The sequence below is a fragment of the Salvelinus namaycush genome, chromosome 9, assembly GCF_016432855.1.
Source record: "Salvelinus namaycush isolate Seneca chromosome 9, SaNama_1.0, whole genome shotgun sequence".
Taxonomy (NCBI): domain Eukaryota; kingdom Metazoa; phylum Chordata; class Actinopteri; order Salmoniformes; family Salmonidae; genus Salvelinus; species Salvelinus namaycush.
The window spans coordinates 26285061-26309375 of NC_052315.1; the positions used below are offsets into that span (position 1 = coordinate 26285061).

Genomic DNA, 24315 nt, shown 5'->3' on the forward strand with positions numbered 1-24315 from the left:
TAACCCCCTGGCTGAACCTCGTCTTCCGCCTCCCCAACGGTTCTCAGGTGATCCGAGTGCTTGTAAGGGGTTTTTCACCCAATGTTCTCTCTCCTTCAAGCTGCAACGCTCGTCGTTTCCCACCGACCGGTCCAAGATCGCATATCATCACCCTGCTGTCGGAAAAAGCCCTGGCCTGGGCTACTGCTGTGTGGGATGCCCAAAGTCCCTGCTGTGCCAGCTACTCTGCCTTTGCTGAGGAATTCAAGCGAGTGTTTCAAGGTCCTACCAGCGGCCCTGACTCAGCCAAACAGCTCCTGACTCTCCGCCAAGGTCGGCGCAGCATGACGGACTATGCCATCCAGTTCCGTACGGTGGCAGCAGCGAGTGGCTGGAACGACGAGGTGCTCAGTGTGCTTTCTGAAGGGTCTTTCCGACACCATCCAAGATGAACTGGCCACTCGGGAACCACCGGACAACCTCGAGTCACTGATCAAGTTGGCCTCGCGCATAGACCAGCATCTGAGAGAGAGAGAACTCAACCGTAGACCTCTCGCCCTAGCTCCTATCGGTCCCAGCTCCGAGTCCCCACCTTTATCCTCGCTGGCTCCACCGGAACCCATGCAGATTGGACGCATCTCCCAGGCTGAGAGACCGCCGGATGAGGGAGCGATGCTGTCTATATTGCGGCAAACCGGGCCATTTCCGCTCCACGTGTCCCGGGCTCCAGGGAAACGCAATGTCCCGTGCAGGCCTGGGGGGACTGTAACGGGAAACATAACCTCCTCCCATCCGTCCTGTTCCGAGTTCCCTCGTCCTTGGCTACCCCTGGCTTCACAGCCATAACCCTCACATCGACTGGTCTGTGGGCACTGTCAAGCAGTGGGGTCCTACGTGCCAAGCCACTTGTATCTTCCCGAGTTCTCCGAGTTCTCCTCCCGAGTCTCTAGAATCCATCGTCCTGTCCCGAGTTCCCCGAGTTCTCCTCCCGAGTCTCTAGAATCCATCGACTTGTCCCGAGTTCCCGAGTGTTACCATGACCTCAAACCGGTATTTAGCAAACAGAGGGCCACCATGCTACCACCCCATAGACCTTACGATTGCCCCATCGACCTGTTTCCGGGCACCTGCCCTCACAGGGGTCTGATCTTTTCCCTATCTCCTCCCGAATGAGCTGCTATGGATACCTACATCAAGGACGCTCTGGCAGCAGGCCTCATTCATCCGTCCACCCCGCCCGCGGGAGCAGGGTTTTTCTTTGTGGCCAAAAAAGACGGTGGATTACGTCCTTGCATCGACTACCGGGGACTCAATGCCATAACCGTCCGTAACCGCTACCCGCTACCCCTTATGGCCACAGCATTTGAGCTGCTCCAGGAAGCAGCTGTCTTCACTAAGCTTGACCTGCGGAACGCATACCATCTTGTGCGGGTCAGACACGGTGACGAGTGGAAGACCGCTTTCAACACGCCTACTGGTCACTACGAATACTTGGTGATGCCCTTCGGCCTGACCAACGCCCCGGCTGTGTTCCAAGCGCTCATAAACGATGTGCTTAGGGATATGCTTAACATCTTCGTGTTCGTTTACTTGGATGACATCCTCATCTTTTCGAGCTCCCTTCAAGAACACACAAAGCATGTCAGACAAGTACTCAAACGCCTCCTAGACAGCCATTTGTACGTTAAGCCGGAAAAATGTGAATTCCATTCCTCCCGAGTACAATTCCTGGGATTTGTAGTGGAACCCGGTCGAGTCCAAATGGACTCCAGGAAGGTAGGGGCGGTAGCGGATTGGCCCACCCCCAAGTCCGTTAAGGAAGTTCAGCGTTTCCTGGGCTTCACAAACTTTTACCGGAAGTTCATCAAGAACTTCAGCTTGGTGCCAGCCCCTCTCTCAGCTTTAACCAAGGGTGGCAACGCAAGGTTTCTGTGGGGAAAAGAAGCTGAGACGGCCTTCCAAGGACTCAAGCAGCGCATCCTCTCTGCTCCCATCCTGACACTACCGACTGCGGATGAACCTTTTGTGGTGGAGGTAGACGCATCAGAGGTTGGTGTTGGAGCTGTCCTGTCTCAGAGGGGTGAAGACAAGAAGCTCCACCCTTGCGCCTTCTTCTCACACCGGCTTACCCCGGCCGAGAGGAACTACGATGTGGGGGATCGTGAACTCCTAGCGGTTAAGATGGCATTGAAGGAATGGAGACACTGGCTCGAGGGGGCTTCTCAACCGTTTCAAGTGCTTACAGACCACAAAAATCTGGAGTATATCCAGCAGGCGAAGCGGTTGAACTCCAGACAAGCTCGATGGTCTCTTTTCTTCAATCGATTCCAGTTTATCCTCACCTATTGGCCCGGGTCGAAGAATCTCAAACCGGACGCCTTGTCCCGAGTCTACGCTCCTGCCATTCGAAGATACTGACATGCCTGTCCTTCCTGCCGCTAAGATTGTGGCCCCGATCTCGTGGCAAGTTGAGGATACCGTGAGACGAGCTCAAGCTATCGAACCGGGTCCGAAAGGAGGTCCTGCCAATCGGTTGTTTGTCCCCAAGGCAGCGAGGACCCAGGTCCTTCTGTTGGGGCACTCCTCTCGCCTCACCTGTCACCCGGGCGTAGGTCGCACCTTGGAGTTCATCCAGCGAAAGTTCTGGTGGCCCACCATAAAAGAAGACGTTGCCACTTTCGTCAAGGCCTGTCCCGTGTGCTACCAGGGCAAATCTTCTCACCTCCGCCTTCAAGGACTCCTTCACCCTTTATCTATTCCCCACCGACCCTGGTCCCATATCTCGTTGGACTTTATTACTGGCCTTCCTCCGTCCCATGGTAATACTACTATCCTAGTCATCATCGACAGGTTTTCTAAGGCGGCCAGGTTCGTCCCCTTGACTACGTTACCTTCTGCCAAGGAAACGGCTGAGTTGGTAATTAACCATGTGTTCCGAGTCTTCGGCATTCCTCAAGATATGGTTTCCGACAGAGGTCCCCAGTTCGCCTCAAGGTTTTGGAAGGCCTTCTGCCAACTCATAGGGACCACTGCCAGTCTATCTTCAGGGTACCACCCGGAGTCCAACGGCCAAACCGAGAGGATGAATCAAGAGCTGGAAACCGCCCTCAGATGTATGGCCTCCAACAACCCGTCCACATGGTCATCCTTCATTGTTTGGGCCGAGTACGAGCACAACACCTTGCGCTCCTCCTCCACTGGTATGTCCCCGCACGAGAGTCAGATTGGCTATGCCCCTCCATTGTTCCCGGACCAGGAGGCAGAAGTCGGAGTGCCTTCAGCCTTGAAGTTCATCAGACGCTGTCGGCTTACGTGGAGGAAGACCCGTCTTAATCTTCTGCGTTCCTCACAGCGGTACCAACGACAAGCCAACAGACGTCACCATCCCGGGCCTACCCTGCGCCCCGGCCAGAGAGTCTGGCTCTCCACAAAACTTACCGCTACGGGTGGAGTCGCGCAAGCTGTCCCAGAAATACATCGGTCCCTTTAAGGTTGCCAGGAGAGTGAACCCCGTTTACATATCACCTGCACTTACCCAGATCCCTTAAGATGAATCCCACGTTTCACATTTCCTTAGTAAAACCTCTTTTCTTTCTCCCCTTGTCCCGGCAGGCAGACCTCCCCCTTCACCCCGTGTCATCGGAGGCCAGCCAGCTTATACCGTCCACCAGATACTGGATTCCCGCCGGGTGCAGCAGTCCTGGCAGTATCTGGTGGACTGGGAAGGCTACGGTCCCGAGGAGCGCTCCTGGGTTCCTGCCAAAGACATACTGGACCCTGACCTCAATCGACAGTTCAGGGCCCTCCACCCCGAGAAAGCTGGTAGGAACGTCAGGAGCCGTTCCTAGGGGGGGATTCTGTCAGGATTTGGCCAAGATTGTTCCGGTTTTGGCCACTAGATGCCCCCAGTGTGCTTTTTTGACCCTTTTGTTTTCCCTTGTTTCCAGTTATTATTTGCACCTGTGCCTCATTTCCCTTGTATGTATTTAAACCCTTAGTTTTCCTCAGTTCTTTGCTCTGTGTTTGAATGTTAGCACCCAGCCCTAGCAATGCTGTGAACATTTGTTGCTCCAGTTGGACTCTCTTGTGGTACTCTGTTTTTGTTCTCGTTTATTTATTTTTGATTATCTTGAGGCTTTTTCCTGCTGTACCTACCACCTTGTGGATTTACCTTTTGACTTGGAGGATTACCTTTTTCTCTTGGAATTACTTTTGACGTTGTAGATTTATATTTTTGCCTGAAGAACTTTCCTTTTTACTTTATTAAAACACCGTCTCAAGTACTGCTGTGTCTGCCTCATCTTCTGGGTTCTGCCGACTATTAGTGGCTCAGTTTGCTAAGTGACTGTTTCTCACACCGGAGACCCGAGTTCGTAACCGGGTCCTGACATGTTGTGAAATTGTTAGATTACTTGTTAGATATTACTGCATGGTCGGAACTAGAAACACAAGCATTTCACTACACTCGCATTAACATCTGCTAACCATGTCTATGTGACCAATAAAATTTGATTTTTGATTTGATTTTATGCCAGTTCCTTTTGAACCCCATCAGGAGGATATCTGACAAAACCTGCACCCTGGGGGAATACATTATAACACATGGATTAAATCCTGCAGTATGGAACCACATGATGAACTGGATCTAGACCATTGTTCTACTAGATCTCACTACTGCGGTGATGGAGATGAGGCTTGGAAGTTGGCCCACCTGGAGCAGCATCTGAAACACAGTGTGCAGGTCATCTGCCACCACACCTTGATACAAGGATTTGATCCGCCACTTGTTCAGTCAGGTCACATGACTGTTGCTACTGGCAGCGTCCACAGCTGAGGGAGAAGGCCCTCCCTTTTGGCACAGCAGGGTAACAGAGAGAGAGGTTTATGGCATAGAATACAAAAAAATAGCTCATGCACAAACATGTGTGGCTCAGCTACTTCGCTACTATGGCCTATTTATTGCCTTACCTCCTCACGCCATTTGCACACACTGTATATAGACTTTATTTCCCCCCCCTATTGTGTTATTGACTGTACACTTTTTTATTCCATGTGTAACTCTGTGTTGTTTGTGTCGCACTGCTTTGCTTTATCTTGGCCAGCTCGCAGTTGTAAATGAGAACTTGTTCTCAACTAGCTTACCTGGTTAAATAAAGGTGAAATAAAAAAATAAAAGTCGGTAGAGCGTGGTGCTTGCGATGCCAAGCGTTGTGAGTTTGATTCTTGCTAAAGCCACCCATACATAAAAATGTATGCATGCATGACTAAGTCGCTTTGGATAAAAGCATCTGCTAAGTGGCATATATTATTAGTTTAACCTTCAATACGTAACTTTTTGGGCGGCCCAACACATATGTGAGTTATAGATCTGTCATTCTCATTGAACTCAAGTCTAAGAAGCGGTAGATCTGTTCTATGTTCACTATTTACTGGCTGAAAAAACAACATTTTTGGTTATTGAAAACATATTTCACTGTTTTAGATGGTACAATGATTCTCTACATTATACATTTCTGGTTTTGTCACATAAACTGAAATTAGGTGAACTATTAGAATTTTAACATCCAGGAAATGGTAGAGCGATTTCTGCATTTTGCACCTTTAAGATCTGAAAGGCACTTGCCCATTAGTCATGTCGGGAGTATTTTTTGGTTGACCTAAGATTGTTATCACTTGCCTGAAAATGTTAAGTGGCTATTTTCACCTACATACAGGGGAGGAATCAGAAAAACAGTGACTAACATTCTTTGCATTTTGGTTGTTATCAATAAGAAAAAAATCACCTGCCCAATGGGACAACCTCAGAGCAGGCTCAACTTGTGCAACTGTTCAGGTCACTTTCCCCGGGCAATAGGACAACCCTAGATGTCAATTTCTGTACAATGATTTAATATGATAACTCAGTGACAACATTCCTACACATCATCAGGCTTAGATTCTTGGTAAAGGTTCCAACAATGTCGACCAGTGCAGGCGTACTGGGCAGAACACTGAGAACTAGACACTGAGGTATGAGAGGAGGGAGGCAAGAAGAGAGGGAATAAGAAGTTTAAATACAAAGTGAGACATTTTTATTTAGTTGATTCAGTAAGAAAATGCTGACATTGTTCGCATTAGGTCCTCAGCACAGGCTGCGTGTGAGTTTCAAGTTTGGGGAAGCTGATTTTCACCATTAAAAATGTACCTTTATAATAAAGCATTTCATGCATCATCGCATGTGCAGACTTATGTAAAATAGCCTACTATTCGTAATGTGATGAGAAGTTTGGATATTCATAATTTAGGCTATTAATATAACGCAATAGTGTACAACAGTATGAGTCTTATCCTGGCGTGACATTTTCATATCCGTGTAAATCTCTCTCGACAAGGTGACCTTTATCAATATATTCACTTGTATTTAGCCCCAACAAATGAAATGCTAATTAGCTGCTAATGTGGCTATCATAAAGAACTACAAATGCCATGATCTGGACGAAACTGACGAATCTAGGCAAAGGTAAGAATCTCTGAATTAATTATCTAATGTTAGCTAAATGTAGTAATTAATAAATGGGGTAGCAAAGGTGCCAGCTAGAGATTACGTGCAGGAGTTTGCAGGGATTTTTAGTCTTGCACGATGTATACTTTGATGCTAATTAGCATTTTCGAATCTTATAGTAAATAGAGCCGAATATATTGATAAAAGTAACCTTGTCCGAGAGAGATTTACATGAAAGGGAGATGGGATGTTCAATTCAGATGCTGTATTAATCAGGCTTATTAATGAACACTCACTTCAAACACAATGCACCACAATACATATTCAGAGGCTCACAAAAAATACCTCAAACAACTTAAATACTTAAATAATAAAATTGAAGTTAATTTCAATTACACCTCACCTCTCTATTTCTCCTACATCTTGACACCAGGCATATACTGTAGTTTATTTAGAAATATTGCTTCCTAGTGGCAGGTTAAATTGACCTTGGACTCCCATTCCATCCCAGCCAATGACATGGCCAGCAGACATGTGACAGTGATCACTCCAATGATGCAGATGCCAATGATGGGGTCCACTATGCTGGAACCACTCTCCTGATGTGGGAAGTTTGGGGGACAAACAACAGTACAGTTAAAAAATGTAACTCAATTTAAAAGGTTGACTATAAGGGATGTGGGTAAACGCCTATGTAATTACACACTGACTTTCCTTAGTGCTTGCACAGTCTCTGTGAGCCCACTGTGTGCATGGCAACAGCGAAAGCAGGGAAAGATGAGTCTGATGGAGCCGTCCAGGGAAGATCTCAATTTCACACTCATCGTGTCCTATCTCCTCGCCTCCTTCTCAAAACCCATTGGAGAAGGTCAGAGGGGAGGGACATATGGCTTTCTCCTCAAATTGGTGACTTGCCTAGTTAAATAAAGGTTAAATAAAAAAATAAAAAATAAATATTTTTTAATGGGTTTTGAGGAGACAAGGTAGAGAGGACGCAATTTAAATCTTCTTCTGGCTCTCTTACATGTGGAACCTATTTCCTGACTTCTCGTAGTCTACGAGAAGTCAGGAAATAGGTTCCACATGTAAGAGAGCCAGAAGACCTTTTAGATCTTTTGAATGAAGATTCTATAATAGTCTCACCCGTTGCCTCTCATCCTGAACTCTCAGCACTTACGTTTTTTTTATCAACGCTGTCCAGGATCCTGAACCTGTCAGAATACAGGTAAAACAGCTGTGTCAATTAGAGGCCAGTGCCTGAGATGATAAACAAATTGGTTATTAGTGAGCCTATTGTGCACACTTTTGTTCAGGCAACGCCTCCACATATAAGCATTAGCCTATGAATGTCATCACGTGCGGACATATAGGAGCTTAGTATATGCCTAAATATATGAGCTGAGGCTGTTCCGATTTAACAAGGGATTACCGGTTATCAGTGGGGAAGTCCACGAAACCGCATCAAACCATATAGCTGCACCTTGTCCTATAGCTTACGGATGGTAAATCATTGGATCGATGAATTTGTTTCAATGCAATTTTGTTTAAGTATAGGCCTATAGCAATTTGCAACAAAAATACATTGTCACAAAATAGCTTTACATTATTTAGCCCATCCAGCGATGACATAGCCAGTAGGCCTATGTGACTTGTCTTCAGCGGGCATACGCCCTAAATCAATGTAGCATTTGACTCCAGCCTCAATCATTCATTTCACTGAATGGATTGGCTATGCTTTTGGCCTATTCAATTGTACCATGTAAAGAGTTGGTCCCATGTTTCATGAGTTGAAATTAAAGATCCCAGAAATGTTCCATTCTCTCAAATGTTCTGCATAAATTTGTTTACATCCTAGTTAGTGAGCATTTCTCCTTTGCCAAGATAATCCATCCACCTGATAGGTGTGGGATATCAAGAAGCTGACTAGACAGCATGATCATTACACAGATACACCTTGTGCGGGGGACAGTAAAAGCTCACTTTAAAATGTGCAGTTTTGTCACACAGCACAATGCCACAGATATCTCAAATTTTGAGGGAGCGTGCAATTGGCATGCAAACTGCAAGAGTGTTCACCAGAGCTGTTGCCAGAGAACTGAATGTTAATTTCTCTACCAATAGCCACCTCCAACATAATTTTAGAGAATTTGACAGTATGTCCAACCGGCATCACAACCGCAGACCACGTGTATGGCATTGTGTGGGCAAGCTGTTTGCTGATGTCAACGTTGTGAACAGAGTGCCTCATGGTGGCGGTGGGGTTATGGTATGGGCAGGCATAAGCTACGGACAACGAACACAATTGCATTTGCTCAATGACAATTTGAATGTATAGAGATACCGTGACGAGATCCTGAGCCCCATTGTCATGCCATTCATCCGCAGCCATCACCTCATATTTCAGCATGATAATGCACTGCCCCATGTTGCAAGTATCTGTACACAATTCCTAGAATCCGAAAATGTCCCAGTTCTTCCATGGCCTGTATTCTCACCAGACATGTCACCCATTGAGCATGTTTGGGATGCTCTGGATTGACGTGTACGACAGTGTGTTCTAGTTCCGCCAATATTCAGCAACTTCACACAGCCATTGAAGTGGGACAACATTCCACAGGCCACAATCAACAGCCTGATCAACGCTATGCAAAGGTCATGCAAATGGTGGTCTCACCAGATACTGACGGTTTTTCTGATCCATGCCCCTACCTTTTTTTTATGTATCTGTGACCAACAGATGCATATCTGCATTCCCAGTTATATGAACTGTATTAAAGAATGTTGCGTTTATATTTTTGTTCAGTATATATACAGTAACTAAACCTCTATTGCACACATCTTGTTTATTTTTTTTCATGTTATGATGACGTGTCCATCACGAAGGACCTGGAGAAAACTCTACCTGCTTGAAGGAGAAACAAGGTCGAGCAGTCTGAGTATCTCGTCTCGTGGGACCCTGTATTTCTGCCCCATCATTGAGACTGCAATGGGCTCAGTTTGTTGAGAATAAGCGCATTTAAATACACCAACCGGCACCGCCGGTTATCTCGGAGAGCAACAATCTGCTGAATAGCAGCCATATGCTGTATTATTGTTGTTCCTCTGACAATGGCTTGGCGTTTATAGTGTTCCGGGTGGTTCAAATTTGTACTGACAAGATTCAGCCTAACCGTGCACTTTGGCTGCTCTATAAGTGGTTGTAGGTGTGCAAGGGTTTTAAGAGCCACGTTACTAACGAAGGCTCAGGGAAACACCTCGGCTGCTAAAGATACATCGTAAGATGGTTCTAACGAAGATTTTAACGCTATACGATGGCTCTGGAAAACGAGGCACAGGGCTTGGTTTGCCAAAAGCATTTTAAGGCTTAGTTAATCGTGAGAACCATTCTAGCGATGAACCAATATGATTTTGTGAAACCGGGCCCTGATCTTTCCGCACGGTTGCTCATTGGAGTTTCAAAGCACTATAGGTCCGTGGTCAGAGTTTATTTCATACCCTATTATTGATGTCGTTATTATGCTCATCACAAATGGCCAGATCCTGACATAGGCAAAACTGAAAACTGAATCTCCATGGGTCATGACCACTGTATAGATCATTGGTCAAGACGCATGAATTTCACAGCACCGTGGCTGACTGCCCTTGTGGTCATGTTGTCTAAGTTCGTAGGCACTGAAGCTTGTGGTGATCGGTGGCATGTTATAGCGCCTATCCACAATTATGTAGGTTACATGTTAGTCGTTAGGGTTGTAAAAGTTGTGGAAGTAATTGTTTCACTGACCTAGGCCAATTTTGGACTCAGGACTGGTCACATGACCCACTACAGTGACAGTCAATAATCAAATCATTGGAATGAGAAACATTTTTTTATATATATAAATAGCCATTATATCTGCATAAAACAAAGAAAGACCCATTTATAATTTTCTGTGTTGTCAGGAAGACACCAATTTGCCAAAACATACAGTGCATGGGTTGAACCAGAACCGACCATTAAAAAGACATTTGAATAATCAAATCATTATTCCATTTATCTTTATTTAACATTTCCTTTAGACAACAAAAAACACAAAACAAACCGTTTATGTGTTGTTTGATTTCGGATTCAAATAAAATAAATGAGGAACAACCCTTTACTCGTTTTTTATCTTGTCATCTAATAGGAAATATTAATTGGCCAAAAACTACACGGATTGTTCACCCAATACACAGGTACTGGTTGATGACTTTTTTCAAATCCAATGTATTTCCCACATCACAATACGTTGACAAATGACATTGAAACAACGTTGATTCAACAAAGGTGTGCACAGTGGGATGTTGTGCCAGCAGTCCTTTCATCGAGTTTCTCATTAACTTGCACAGTTGAGCATATTACAATACAGCTGACACTGCAGACAAGTCCTGGTACAGAAACCTCACTATTCAAAACTCTTGATCCCCCTGACTGCATTTGCTCCAAAATATAACTTTTTAAAATTAATTATATCCTGAAAACATATCTTTTTAACAAATGATCAAACTCCTCCTGGAATCTCCCAAAGTATAGTGTTTTTGCCTCATTGGGGCATAATTGTATTGCTAAATCTGACACAAAATTAAGTAAAAACACATTGAATCAAATACTTGTACATGTCATTAAAATCAAAATCACAGCAGACATTTCATCAAATGAACTGTAGGTACTCTAGTAGGTAATTTGATCTTCGGCTCCTCAAAGCTGCTTGTTGCTTGCCCTTGGCGTCTCGTTGGCAGTGGTGCAGTGCCACCCTGGTGTTGTGAAATAGCCGGGTTATAGCGGGTGTGTGGCATCGGCCTGATTCACAACACCAGCTGCAGCACACACACCTTAGAATGGATAAACCGTGGCAGAGGGAGCTCCCAGTCCATGTCTTCTCGACACAGAGACTGATCTTCACTAGAGCAGGTTGTGATGTGGTGCAAAGTAAAAGGACCGTCTCAATAACAAAGGAAAGAGGATCATAGTCCGAGGTGGTAACTAACTCCAGCACAGATCCAATGATGATGGGAAGGGCTGTGAGTGAAAAGTTAAAGCACTACAGTAAAAGAGCATGCACAGTCAAGTTTGATTCTCTCCATAATGAACACAAGTCCCCTGTGGTGACAATGGGTTAAGTTTGAGAGGGAACAGCTTCAACAATCTAGTGCAGCCAAGTGAAGCAAAGACTCCCTTCTGTGTTCTCTCAGGGCATTTCCTTCCCTTCTAACCATCTGTCAATAAGTGCAGCAGTGTCACACATGACAAAGCCCATCACAATGTTCTTTCAATTCAGTTATTACCTACACTGTGTCATTTCTTCAGCTGCTGTGATATTATCAGTCATAAAAAAATAATGTTATCCAAAGAAACATATTGGCCTTTCTAAGGCAATCAATCCAGTATGACTAGTAGCAAAGAGACATATCATTATCATGTAATTCCTAATAGAAAGCCACCAGCAGGGATACATTTTGTCTCTGTGTGCCGTTCCATCAACGAAGAGTATACAGTGGATGTTGAATTTTCATTCTAGCACCCACAAAATCTCATTATCAATGATTTCTCAAAATATTTTTTAAAAATCGCCTGTTGAGGTGGATTTTAATGTAGAACACACATCTTGTGAATACTTTAATTAAAACTTTTTGCAAGCTTTTGTTCCTCCTGGACCACTGGATTATGGCTAGTGCAATGATTCGCAATTCCCTGTTGCTTCTTGACTATAGGCAGCCATGTCTCAGGGATAGTTTGACATTTTGGCAACCAAGCCCTTTTTTCTACTTACCCAGTCAGATTTTACATTTTAGTCATTCAGCAGATGCTCTTATCCAGAACGATTTACAGTGAGTGCATACATTTCCTATACTCATGGATACGATTTTTATGTCTCTGCCTGCAGTTTGTGCACATCTGACTCTGGGGGGGGGGGCTTCATTGCCAAAAATGTTAACTATCCCTTTTACCATAAAATAATATCAAAAGCCACAATTAATTTTAAAATCAATAATTCCAAATTAATCTAAGAGTAAAAATATTTCTTTCAGTGTTTTCTTGAAATCCAGGTAGTACTCATACCACTAATCATTTTATAGATGACCATCCATGATGGATAAGAATGGAAAAAACAATAAGCAAACTGCCAAACTAAATTAAAATGAATCAAATAATGGGTTTATAATGAAATGAATGCATAAGAAATTAAATTGAACTGACATTTTATTTCAATTTATGAAAAAATACAAATATGGAGCAACATAAAGACAAAGAAATGGGAAAAATGCACAAAAAAAATCAGACAGTTGATGAGAAGGATGGGTATGGCTGGGGCTTTGGGGTATTTTGGAGTCAGTTCATTAGGACCTCCATCTGCACCAGCCGGGCATTGGTGTCGCCTGCCATGCGGTATGGGATAATCCCAGCAAATGTGATCAGTGCTCGAGCCTGGCTGCGCAGTTGCTGTTGACAAACACAGAAAATGCCAAAAGGGCATGTTAACATCTTAGAGTTGACAGTGAAATCAACCCTGTGTCAAAACAAGATGGTGCAGTACTCATTATTCAATGAAATAACACATAATAGAGCAGAGGCATGTCTCTACTGCCCAGTCCATCACAACACATAGCCCCCAAAAGTCCCTCAATGACTTAATAAAGTCCCTCCATTTTTATCCCATGGCCAGTATTGCCCTGAGAGGTCACCATCTCCTCACCGAGTCTCTGTCCTCCATGGATCTTTGTGGTCGACCAGGGGTTCCTGCTGTGGCGCCCTTCAGACGTTTGTACTGCATGAACAGGATGTTCATGGTGGCCAGGAGAACCTCCGACAAATTATGCCTGACCTGGAACAACATGCAAAGGACAATGCAGGTAAGACAGGGACCTTTGCAACCCAGAGCCCTGCTCACCTTGGCCAGCTCATTTAGTTTCATGCTTCCTCAAACAGGCCGTTGTCCTCAAAAAGTTCTACATCTGCACCATTGAGAGCATCTTGACTGGCTGCATCACCGCTTAGTATGGCAACTGCTTGGCATCCAAAGTGCTACAGAGGGCAGTGCTTACGGCCCAGTACATCACTGGGGCCGAGCTCCATGCTGTCCGGAACCTCTATAGCAGGCAATGTCAGAGGAAGGCCCTGCAAATGCTCAAAGACTCCAGCCACCCATGTCATAAACTGTTCCCTCTGCTACTGCACGGCAAGCAGTCAAGATGCACTACGTCTGGAACCAACAGGAGGACCCTGAAAAGCTTCTACCCACAAGCTATGAGACTGCTAAATAGTTTGTTAAATAGTTAACCAAATAGCTACCCGGACTATCTGCATTGACCCTTTTGTACTAACTTTGACTTATCACATACGCTGATACTACCATTTACTATCTGTCACTTTTATTCCTAGTTATATGTACATATCTCCACCAATTACCTCATATCCCTGCACAACTACTCGGTACTGTATATAGCATTTGTATCTATTATTTGTTTTACTTTTCTATAATTTCTCTATTTTCTTTCTCGCTGCATTGTTGGGAAGGATCAATAAATAACAATTTCATTGCTACTCCACACCTGTTGTTTACTGAGCATGTAATCAATATTTTTTTTTTAAAGGATAAAAGATTACATGTAGACTTTGGATGTGTGGTGCTGCATACTGAGTGTAATTAAAGTGCAGTATCTCACCTCATCACTGAAATTACGGAATGCAGCGACCCTCTCCTCCACACTGTTCTGACTCAGAGGGACCAGCTTCAGTCTCTCCATAACCTGACATAAATAGAGAGAGAGATACAGGGGAGGGACAGTTAAAGAAGAGGTCATCATAACTACTATCAGTTCCATCTGAATAAACAGCATTGTAAGCCATCAGGCAGGAAGCCCTGGGTGTCAGACTCACATCGTAGGCCTGGTCTATGTGACCAACATGGTACTCATCAAAGAAGGTCATGAGGTCCAGCAGCAGGTAGAAGGTGCTGTCCACAGACTTCTCTCCAGCGACACCGTGGGTCCGGTACCTGAAACAGAGAACAAGACCACACACTGAAGTTAGAGAACTTAGCCTCAATGGTCCACTCATCTTTTCTAACACAATTGCTTTCAGTAAGCCTATAAGATGCAATGTCAAACAAGTTCTAATTTCAGTGGTAATGCAGAATGTAGATGATGCCAGGATGTTACCGCTCAGCGATGGCAACAGCAGTGTTCTTCAGTCTCTCCTTATTGGACTGGGTGGAGCCCACTTGGGCAATAACAGGACTCAGCAGCCTGTTCATCAGCTCTAGGACCTTGTCTGGATTCTACAGATCAGAGGAGGAAAATAGAGAAATGTGAGGAGACATTTCATTTTTTTCTACTCTTCGTCTCTATCAACTCGGCCCATTCCTTCACCTAGAGTAAACCCACTGACACTGCTTGACCCCAACGTTTGCCACCCAAAGCCCTGCTCACCTTGGCCAGCTCATACAGTTTGACTGCTTCCTCAAACAGGCCCTTGTTCTCTGCCTCCAGCGCCACTTTTGTGATAATGGCTCGCGTGTCTCCGGCAAATTTATCAATCACTCCAGGCTGGGGGAGAAGCACAAGGCACAGTCAACTCTTTGAACAGCCCGAATACACATTCCCGGGTGCCGCGAGCACAATGGAAAAATCAGCAGCACCATGATTGCTTTCACAAAATGGATCATTATGCACAATGAAGTGAATAACATTTAAAGAGGGGTTTGAACCGAGAGTCTTCTCTTAAAACATACATTTATCATGAGTGAGAACAAAGGTGTGACCATTACCTTCCTGCTGCCATCTTTTTCCAGTCTTCCCAGAAGCATGTCAAACTCTCGACTCTCAATCACCAGCTCGCTAACACAGCACAAAAACATGTTCTCTCCTTGGCTGTTTTTTTCATTCCTGTACCCAAAAGGAAGAGAGGATAGACAATCACATATTTGATATTCAAACAAAACTATTTGATACACATTACAGCTTTTAATTAACAATAGAGGTCTGAAGGCTCTAATCAAAACGCTTAATTCTCTTAACCCCAATAGAAAGAGTAAATGACCCAACCAAGGGCATGTGTGAAAGCCTCTGTATTATTCATGGTGAACTGGATTCATGGCCCACTGGCTTATTCATGAGGCCTCATCTCTTCAATCACCCAGAAATCCCCTAACAAAGACTTAATTTTCCCTTTATACCGCCATGCCTCCAAGTGTTATTGACACACAGTGGAGTGGTGGAGAGGTCTCTCCAACTGACAGCAGCATCTCTTAGGAGGATGGCTGCAATGTAACTTAACGAACCGTAGGAAGTAGAAGTACTGTAGAGCTTCCCGGGGGTCTGTGGACTCAAACTTGCGTGTGTAGAGCATGAGGAGACGGATGAAGTTGAGCCGTCGGACCATAGGGGGGTCCCCAGCCTCCTGACTCACTGAAACGTAGAAAAACATTCACTTATCAGTAGCCATCAGCTTCAAAACTACAAGAAACAAGTGTGAAATACAAGTGTGAGACTAGAAATTAAGCAAATGTAGAGGAAGTCAAACACGTAGCCTGACGTACACAGTTGTGCGCTCTGTCCAGATGACTTGAGCAGCAGCCCTAGCTCGTAGAGAACCAGAGCCACGTGAACAGCATGACTGCGTAGACGCTCCACCCGGAACAGGAAGGCCACCGCAGCCTCAAACTGGGCCGTGAGGAACAGCACCTGGAAGTACAGGAACGGTTGCTGGATGGCTGAGAAGTGGGACTCTCCTGCAGATAAGGAACAGAAATAAACACTAAATCATTAGGATCACATTCACATCATGGGAAAGGGAATAGAACATGCTAATTGAATATATATTAATAAAGTCAGAAATGTATTTGCGCCGCATTACAAAGATTCTAAACAATTACAAACAAACCAAAACTATTCCACTTCTACTACTTAGTCATCAACTTGCATTAATCCCTCTCAGTAAAGTTCATGTTCAACCAAGTAGGAAGTAAACATGAATACATCAGCCATTTTGAAAGGCAGCAAGCTTATCTATGAGTCACAGTCACCTTTTATTGCACTGTGTGGAAATGAGCGAGATAACAAGCCATGATTCATCCTCCAGGTGGGAGAACTTTGCCTCCTTATGTCTGATAAAACTTAAGAAAAGTTTAAGTCTTAAGAGTGAACAGTGAAGCACTCCTTTATCTGAGCAGAGCAGTTCCCAGGGGGGACTGAGAAGTGGTGATATTACACAACTCTACTTTAATAGAGTCCTCCAGTCCTAGACAGTATTCTCTCTTAGAACAGAATTAGTATTGAAGGTCTATTTTTGTTCAAATTAGTAGTCTGGCTGTCATGTACCCAGAAGTGTTCTGAACTCACCATAGTCCTCTAGAAGCTGTTTCTGTAGCTGGGCCAGTGTCAGTCTGTCCTGAGGAGCATTGCTGCCGTCGTCATCGAAGCACACCTGGTTGAGCTGTGGGCATGGAGGAAGGGACAGGTCTACGTTAATGTGAGGGTTCATTTACAAGAGGCAAACCTATTTGACCTGATTCTCCCCAACTAGCGCTACGTATCATGTACAGTGGTAAAATATTAATATCCTGACTCTACAGACTGGTCATCAGGCAAGCACCTTGAGCCACAGGTAGTCCTCGGTTTTGTCGGCCACCTCTCCATGGTTGTCTGCGATGTCACACTTCCCAATGAGGCAGTAGACGGCCCTCTTGTAGGGGTCAGCGCTGTTCCTCAGCACTCTGCGGTAGTGGAGACGCAGCTTGTTCTCTGTGGCAGGGGCCAAGCTGAGGAGAGGACACAGCACAGGTCAGACAGAGAGCAGTAGACAGAAAGAGATGGAGAGAAAATGAGTACTAAGGAGATTAGATTCGATTCATATGAGCAAAGAAATCACACAGGTGCTTTGGTGTTCTGAGCCATATTGTTACAGCACGTCAAATTCCAGGAGAAAGTGAAATGGAAAGCTAATCAGCCTAGAACAGTTTACTAACACAGCGGAGGTACATTATGTGAGGTTCCTACCGTCTGTCAGGGCTGTTCATATATTCCTGGAACCAGGTCTTGAAGTCTCCCAGCTGGTGCTGAGCCCGGTTCACCACCTGCATGGCAGCCCCCAGGTCCCCACAGCGCAGGCAGTAGTAGATCAGAGCCCAGACTGGGTGACCCTCCACCTCACCATCCTATTATAAACACACACACAGCAGAGTTAACCTGCATGTCTCTACCCCACACTTAGTAAAAACGCCAACTGGAATAGTCCAGGGAAGGCTGGACTAGTAAGTAAGGCTGGGCACAGTGCTAATGTCGTTTCTAGCAGAATGTGCTGCAGTGCGGGGGGCAGTAGTACCTGCATGCCTGGCAGAGGCCCTGGTAGTTTGATGTTGAGGAAGCTGCACACCAGCTGATAGGTGCCAGGGACTCCGCCCAGCTGGGCCTGGTGCAGGTTCCCAAACACCGTCACCATGGTGTAGTTCTTGTAGCTGCCGTAGAGGGAAGACAAAGAGAAACGTTAGTGGAGGGGTAACTACATGTGTATTTTGCAATACATTTAGGGAGTGTTTTCATTCTAATTCTACGGCTCTCCCCCCTGACCTGTTCTCCAGGAACTGCAGGGCCTGCGTGACGAAAGCCATCTTCATGTCCACGGACGTGCGGCTCTTCAGCGTGTCTTTGGCTGGGACCAGCAGCACGTCTGTCATCTGCTTCACCATCAGCCACATATCTGACACGTTCTGTAGAGACAAACATATATACTCATTCAGATATACACACTCGTTATCCAAAATGTCCACAACTGGCCATTGGAGAATTTACCAACCCAGCGGAAGACAAACGTAGACAGAGACAAAGGAATGTGGAATGGTTCCGTGAAGCTAACCTTGTCATCCAGGCTGTCTACCACTGAGGCACAGAGGTCGCCCAGGTTGGGCTGGACGTGTCCGTTCACTATCTTCTCATTGAAGACGTAGATCTGAGGCGGAACAAAAGCAGAGAAACACTTACAGATGGGTCAGAGGACAGACAGGTACTGACAGACTGAATGCTGTCCGTTTCAGCACTAAGACCAGGGGGCCCTGATCCGCGCCCCGGTCCCAGTCGTCCCCAGGGAACACTATGACCGCATAGAGAAGTGATGGATGATGAAAAACAGGACAAAAAGGATGAAAACGTTCAGGAGGTCATCAAAGAAGATCATAAAGAGCAGCATGATGACACCGCAGGCAATATGGCGACACATTCTGTCCTCTTTAACCAGTGGACTAAAACTCCAGTGTTTATCGAGTGACTGGGGAGGACGATACAGAGACAGGCTGTCCGACCCCCGTGCAGTGGAGCAGAGAAATTACCCAGCATGCCCTGGCTCTGCCAGCTAATCAATTCTTTGATCTATTGCTGCCTTGTTTAGCAGGACCCCATAACTATGAAGTGAAGTGCACTACAGTGCAGCTGCATCCTGACTGAGGCTGTGCATCCATTTCAGCCCACAAGGTTCCAGGGCACTTAGCCCCAGGCTGACTGGATGTATTACAGCCTATTAAAGTCTAATATCGTCACATAGGGAAATTTATAAAATACACGAGAGAGAACGGGTTTGGTGATTCACATCTTTGAACATTTTAAGTGATACTAATTGCAGACTGCACTTCCCTTTTTTTGCTATGTACTGTAGGTATCTCACGTTAAGTGGTGCTGCACTGCAATCAGCGTCAGGCCAAATTACTAACCTGTCGTCCATAGGCTACCTCCACGCTGTCAAGAGCACTCCGCCCAGGAGTCCCTGCGTCACTCACAAAGCTGGGCTGCAACACAAACAGACAGGGAGACGATACATGACAAGTCATTTCACTGAACGTCAAATAGAAAGCTGCCCTGAGAGGACAGGGTAAACCTAAAAAATGGTGACTAAAAGTGTGTAGTTATGTGATGGCGAGAGAAACGAAGGGTTATAGCCTCAATCTTTGTTGCTCATAATTGTAGTCGTGACCAACATAGCGTGAAAGCCATTGTGAACAAAGCTCACGGTTGAATGCACGCGCATTATAAAATGCACGCACGTACACGCATAAACATTTATCCAGATCAACCATGTATTCTTGAGAACAAAAGGGACACACCCATACAATGTATATTCCATGTATAGGGCAGTATAAATGTACATTCCATGTATAGGGCAGTATAAATGTACATTCCATGTATAGGGCAGTATAAATGTACATTCCATGTATAGGGCAGTATAAATGTACATTCCATGTATAGGGCAGTATAAATGTACATTCCATGTATAGGGCAGTATAAATGTACATTCCATGTATAGGGCAGTATAAATGTACATTCCATGTATAGGGCAGTATAAATGTACATTCCATGTATAGGGCAGTATAAATGTACATTCCATGTATAGGGCAGTATAAATGTATATTCCATGTATAGGGCAGTATAAATGTACATTCCATATATAGGGCAGTATAAATGTATATTCCATGTATAGGGCAGTATAAATGTATATTCCATGTATAGGGCAGTATAAATGTATATTCCATGTATAGGGCAGTATAAATGTATATTCCATGTATAGGGCAGTATAAATGTATATTCCATGTATAGGGCAGTATAAATGTATATTCCATGTATAGGGCAGTATAAATGCTGTATGAGACATGGCATTATAAGAGAAGAGAGTATAGACAGCAACAACTGAACACAGTAGGTAGTGTGTTTCTGGCATAGAGAGTGAACAGCAGGTCACAAATTTAAAATGTAACTGTTGGTTAATAATTCAATAAGCACAGGGAAAGACAAATCCCTCCAAATCAACTCTAACACACACACACACACACTCCACAGGACAATGTGTAAGAACTACAGTTAGGAAATTGTGAATACCACAGCAGTTTTCCTACTGTGCTAAATATCTGGAGCCCTGAAGGTTATCTAAACAAAGTAACATAAAACAAACATTGCTTTGGTAAAGACTGATAACATTGTGGGAGACCAACTGAATGTGCTGGATCATTATCCATTATTAAAAACAGGAGTGCTTGCCATTTATGTTTTGAAAAAGAAAATATTTAAGGAAAATTCTCGCAAATGGGAGGGGCCTATTGAATTCGGCAACATCCATCTGGGTCAGTAAACATTTTTGATGAGTGCGTTATTTATCTCAATGTGGTAAAGTCATATATTATATGTATATAGATTATATCTGGATGTGTGCTTTATGCACTGGAGTTCATAGGGTTTATAGGACAATGATAAACATCAGATGGAGACACTGACCTCTACGTCTTGGCTGAAATCCAGAGCATCTTCCCCTGCTCCCAGCAAGGTGTGCAGTACTCTCTGCTTCACCTGCTCCCACTGAACCAGCATGGACTCACGGTGGTACTCCTCTGCCAGGAGGAACGTCTGACAGAGAACAAGAACAGAGAACACGTAAGTACGAAGAGAGAGAGAGAGCAAATGTAATTTGGACAGACCAATTTGAAATAATTGAGAGAACCAGGATAGGCTGCATAAATGGGTTACAAAGCACATGATTTATTTAAAATAGCCAACGCTGCAAAAACTCTCGCCATGGGAGATACAGTTCCTTCAGAAAGTATTCACACCCCTCGATTTCTTCCACATTTTGTTGTGTTACAACCTGAATTTAAAATGGGTTAAATTGAGATTGTGTGCGACTGGCCTACACACAATACCCCATCCATAATGTCAAAGTGGAATTATGTTTTTAGATATCATTGCAAATTAATAAATAATGAAAAGCTGAAATGTCTTGAGTCAATAAGTATTCAACCCTTTTGTTATGGCAAGCCTAAATACGTTCAAGTGTAAAAACGTGCCTAACAAGTCACTTAATAAGTTGCATGGACTCACTGTGTGCAATTGTGTTTAACAAGATTTTTTAAATGACTACCTCATCTCTGTACCCCACACATACGTACAATTCTAAGGTCCCTCGGTCAAGCAGTGAATTTCAAACCCAGATTCAACCAAAGGCCAGGGAGGTTTTCCAATGCCTCGCAAGGGTGGCACATATTGGCAGATGGGTAAAAAAAAAGAAGCAGACATTGAATATCCCTTGAGCATTTCAAAGGTATTAATTACACTTTGGATGGTGTATCAATACACCCAGTCACTACAAAGATACAGGCGTCCTAACTCAGTTGCCGGAGAGGAAGGAAACCGCTCAGCGATTTCACCAAGAGGCCAATGGTGACTTAAAACAGTTAGTTTTCTCCAATCACAGCCATTAAACTCTGATGGATCAACGACATTGTAGTTAGTCCACAATACTAACCTAAATGACAGAGTGAAAAGAAGGAAGCCTGTACAGAATAAAAATATTCCAAAACACACATCCTGTTTGCAATAAGGCACTAAAGTAAAACTACAAATATGTGGCAAAGAAATTCACTTTATGTCCTGAATACAAAGCGTTATGTTTGGGGAAAATCCAACAACATATCACTGAGTACCACTTCATATTTTCAAGCATGGTGGTGGCTGCATCATGTTATGGATATGCCTGTCATCGGCAAGGACTAGGGAGTTTTTTAGGATAAAAAGAATTGGAATAGAGCTAAGCACAGGCAAAATCCTAGAGGAAAACCTGGTTCTGCTTTCCAAGTTCACCTTTCAGCAGGTCATTAACCTACAACAAGGCCAAATATACACTTGAATTGCTTTCCAAGACAAATGTTCTTGAGTGGCCTAGTCACAGTTTTGACTTAAATCAGCATGAAAATCTATGAAAAGACTTTGCTGTCTAGCAATGATCAACAACCAACTTGACAGAGCTTGAAGAATTGTTTTAAGAATAATGTGCAAATATTGTCCAATCCAGGTGTGCAACGCTTTAGAGACTTAACCAAAAAAACTCACAGCTGTAATCGCTGCCAAATGTGATTCTAACATGTATTGACTCAGGAGTGTGAATACTTATGTAAATGAGATATTTCTGTATTTAATTTGCAATAAATGTGCAAACATTTCTAAAAACATGTTTTCACTTTGTCATTATGGGGTATTGGGTATAGATGAATGAGAAAAAACAACAAAATAGTTTTTATTCAGGCTGTAACACAACAAAATGTGCAATAAGTCAAGGGGTATGAATACTTTCTGAAGGCACTTTATCTGTGCACAATAAACACCTCCAATCACCCATGCAGGTATCCTGAGGCCCCACACAGTAAAAGTGAGATCTGGGACTATGCAGGCTCTTCAAAGTGGCTCACGCCCTGTGATGCCTGGGTGTGTGGAGGGATGGGATTGTGACACTAAAGTGGGTCTGCATTTATGGCTGGTCCAGATTTAGCCAAGAACCGATTAGAATCCAGAGACCTTATCTATCTCAATCCCACCGGGACAGTGGATGATAATTAGAACTGTTCCTAATTAAACCTGGTCTGAACTCATGCAGAGGAAACCATTTAAGAAAGATAATAGGCAAAGGGTTTATATTGGTACAAGGTGAGCAAGTCATGATTGACAACACAGGGTATGGGTTTATTCGTTTTATTAAAAAGTGCGAGACAGATTGCAACTAAAGCCTATTCAGGAGAACATTTGGTATGTCAAGATGCCATGGAGGGAAACCTTAGCAAAGTGTGAGATTTATCAATATGAACGTTTGCTTGAGCTGGTGCATAAATTTACACATAGCCATGACCAGTGGTGGAATAAGGGAACTGCTTGTCAAGCGTAGGATGTGGAAAATATATGTGAGAGTTAATTGTATTTTCATTGTGACCATATCAGTGCATTTGTTACAATAATAATCCCTATAAAGTACAGTAATTTGTTAAATTAGTGGCACATGTGAATTTTAAACTATTTCTGAAATACTATAAAAGACGGAGATAATGGGAAATGGAATGAGAGATGGCTGATTTTGCTCGGTTGGAAGATTTAGCACACGCTGCATTTCGCAGAGTGAGCGTTTTTAGAAACAGGTAGGACTATTTTTGCAGAAACGACAGATTGGCTCATCAGATATCGTTTCCCAAAACCAATCTTATAGGATCCTTGCGAGGATTTAAAACCCATTTAGAAAGGCTAGTCCGGTGAACATCAAAGTGCTATCTACCCTCAGGTTTTTGGCAACGGGCACTTTTCAGCAAGAGCTTGCCCATCGGCATCTCACATCCCTTGATGAACCAATGTTTTGTATGCAATAACATACAAACTGAAACATACAATTTCCATAAACCACAGCACAACAGGGGTTTCTTCGCCACCAATGGGTTCCCAAATACGAACGGCGCAAGAGACGGCACCCACATCGCCATAAAAGCGCCATCCCAAAATGAGTTAAAACTATGTGTACAGAAAAGGCTTCCACTCAATGTGCAGGTCACGTGATACGCAATAAAACGTTGCTGAATGTGTTGGCCAGGTGGAACGCACGACTCGTTCATTTTGCAAAACAGCAACGCTGGTCTATACGCCTTCGTGCTGTTGAGGATGAATGGCTTATTGGTGAGTGTTGCCTACTCATTTGAAGTATATTGCCATTGCTAAAGCAACTTAGGACCATTAGGACAGTTCTCTCTTCGTAGCTGTATTCAATTTTACTGGTCAAACCACAACTGGGCGAGTGAAATAAAACATTTTGGTTGTATTCAATCTCTGACACTAGCACCTCTATTTCAGTCTCGGAAAAGTTATTTTTTTCCCTTAGCTTTTTTGGGTGCGCCGTTGTAGGCCAGTTCATGGTACAGCGTTGTATATTCCCACAGGCTTTAAAGGGATGATTGTCTATGGTTAATTAGGGACGTTTCGAAATGCTAATAGCCTAGGTTGTGCACCAGCACTGAGGCTGCAAACAATTGGTATTTCTCAATGGATCTCCTACCAGT

The 24315-nt window shown here is 44.1% G+C and overlaps 1 protein-coding gene across 1 annotated transcript in view; it reads right to left on the reverse strand.

The window, feature by feature from the left end:
* Positions 1–12659: 12659 nt before the first annotated feature.
* Positions 12660–24315, reverse strand: part of LOC120053900 (nuclear pore complex protein Nup93) — a 42598-nt gene continuing 30942 nt past the window's right edge. Inside the window, exons 5-21 of the mRNA XM_039001191.1 lie at positions 20729–20857; positions 19177–19251; positions 18330–18422; positions 18044–18183; positions 17799–17931; positions 17474–17631; positions 17070–17235; positions 16817–16910; positions 16015–16206; positions 15757–15883; positions 15244–15361; positions 14906–15022; positions 14636–14754; positions 14355–14472; positions 14141–14224; positions 13171–13299; positions 12660–12917 (exon numbers count right to left, since the gene is read on the reverse strand). Of these exons, the coding sequence (XP_038857119.1) occupies positions 12807–12917; positions 13171–13299; positions 14141–14224; positions 14355–14472; positions 14636–14754; positions 14906–15022; positions 15244–15361; positions 15757–15883; positions 16015–16206; positions 16817–16910; positions 17070–17235; positions 17474–17631; positions 17799–17931; positions 18044–18183; positions 18330–18422; positions 19177–19251; positions 20729–20857 (2103 nt within the window). The 3' untranslated portion in view covers positions 12660–12806. The remainder of the gene's footprint in view (positions 12918–13170; positions 13300–14140; positions 14225–14354; positions 14473–14635; positions 14755–14905; positions 15023–15243; positions 15362–15756; positions 15884–16014; positions 16207–16816; positions 16911–17069; positions 17236–17473; positions 17632–17798; positions 17932–18043; positions 18184–18329; positions 18423–19176; positions 19252–20728; positions 20858–24315) is intronic.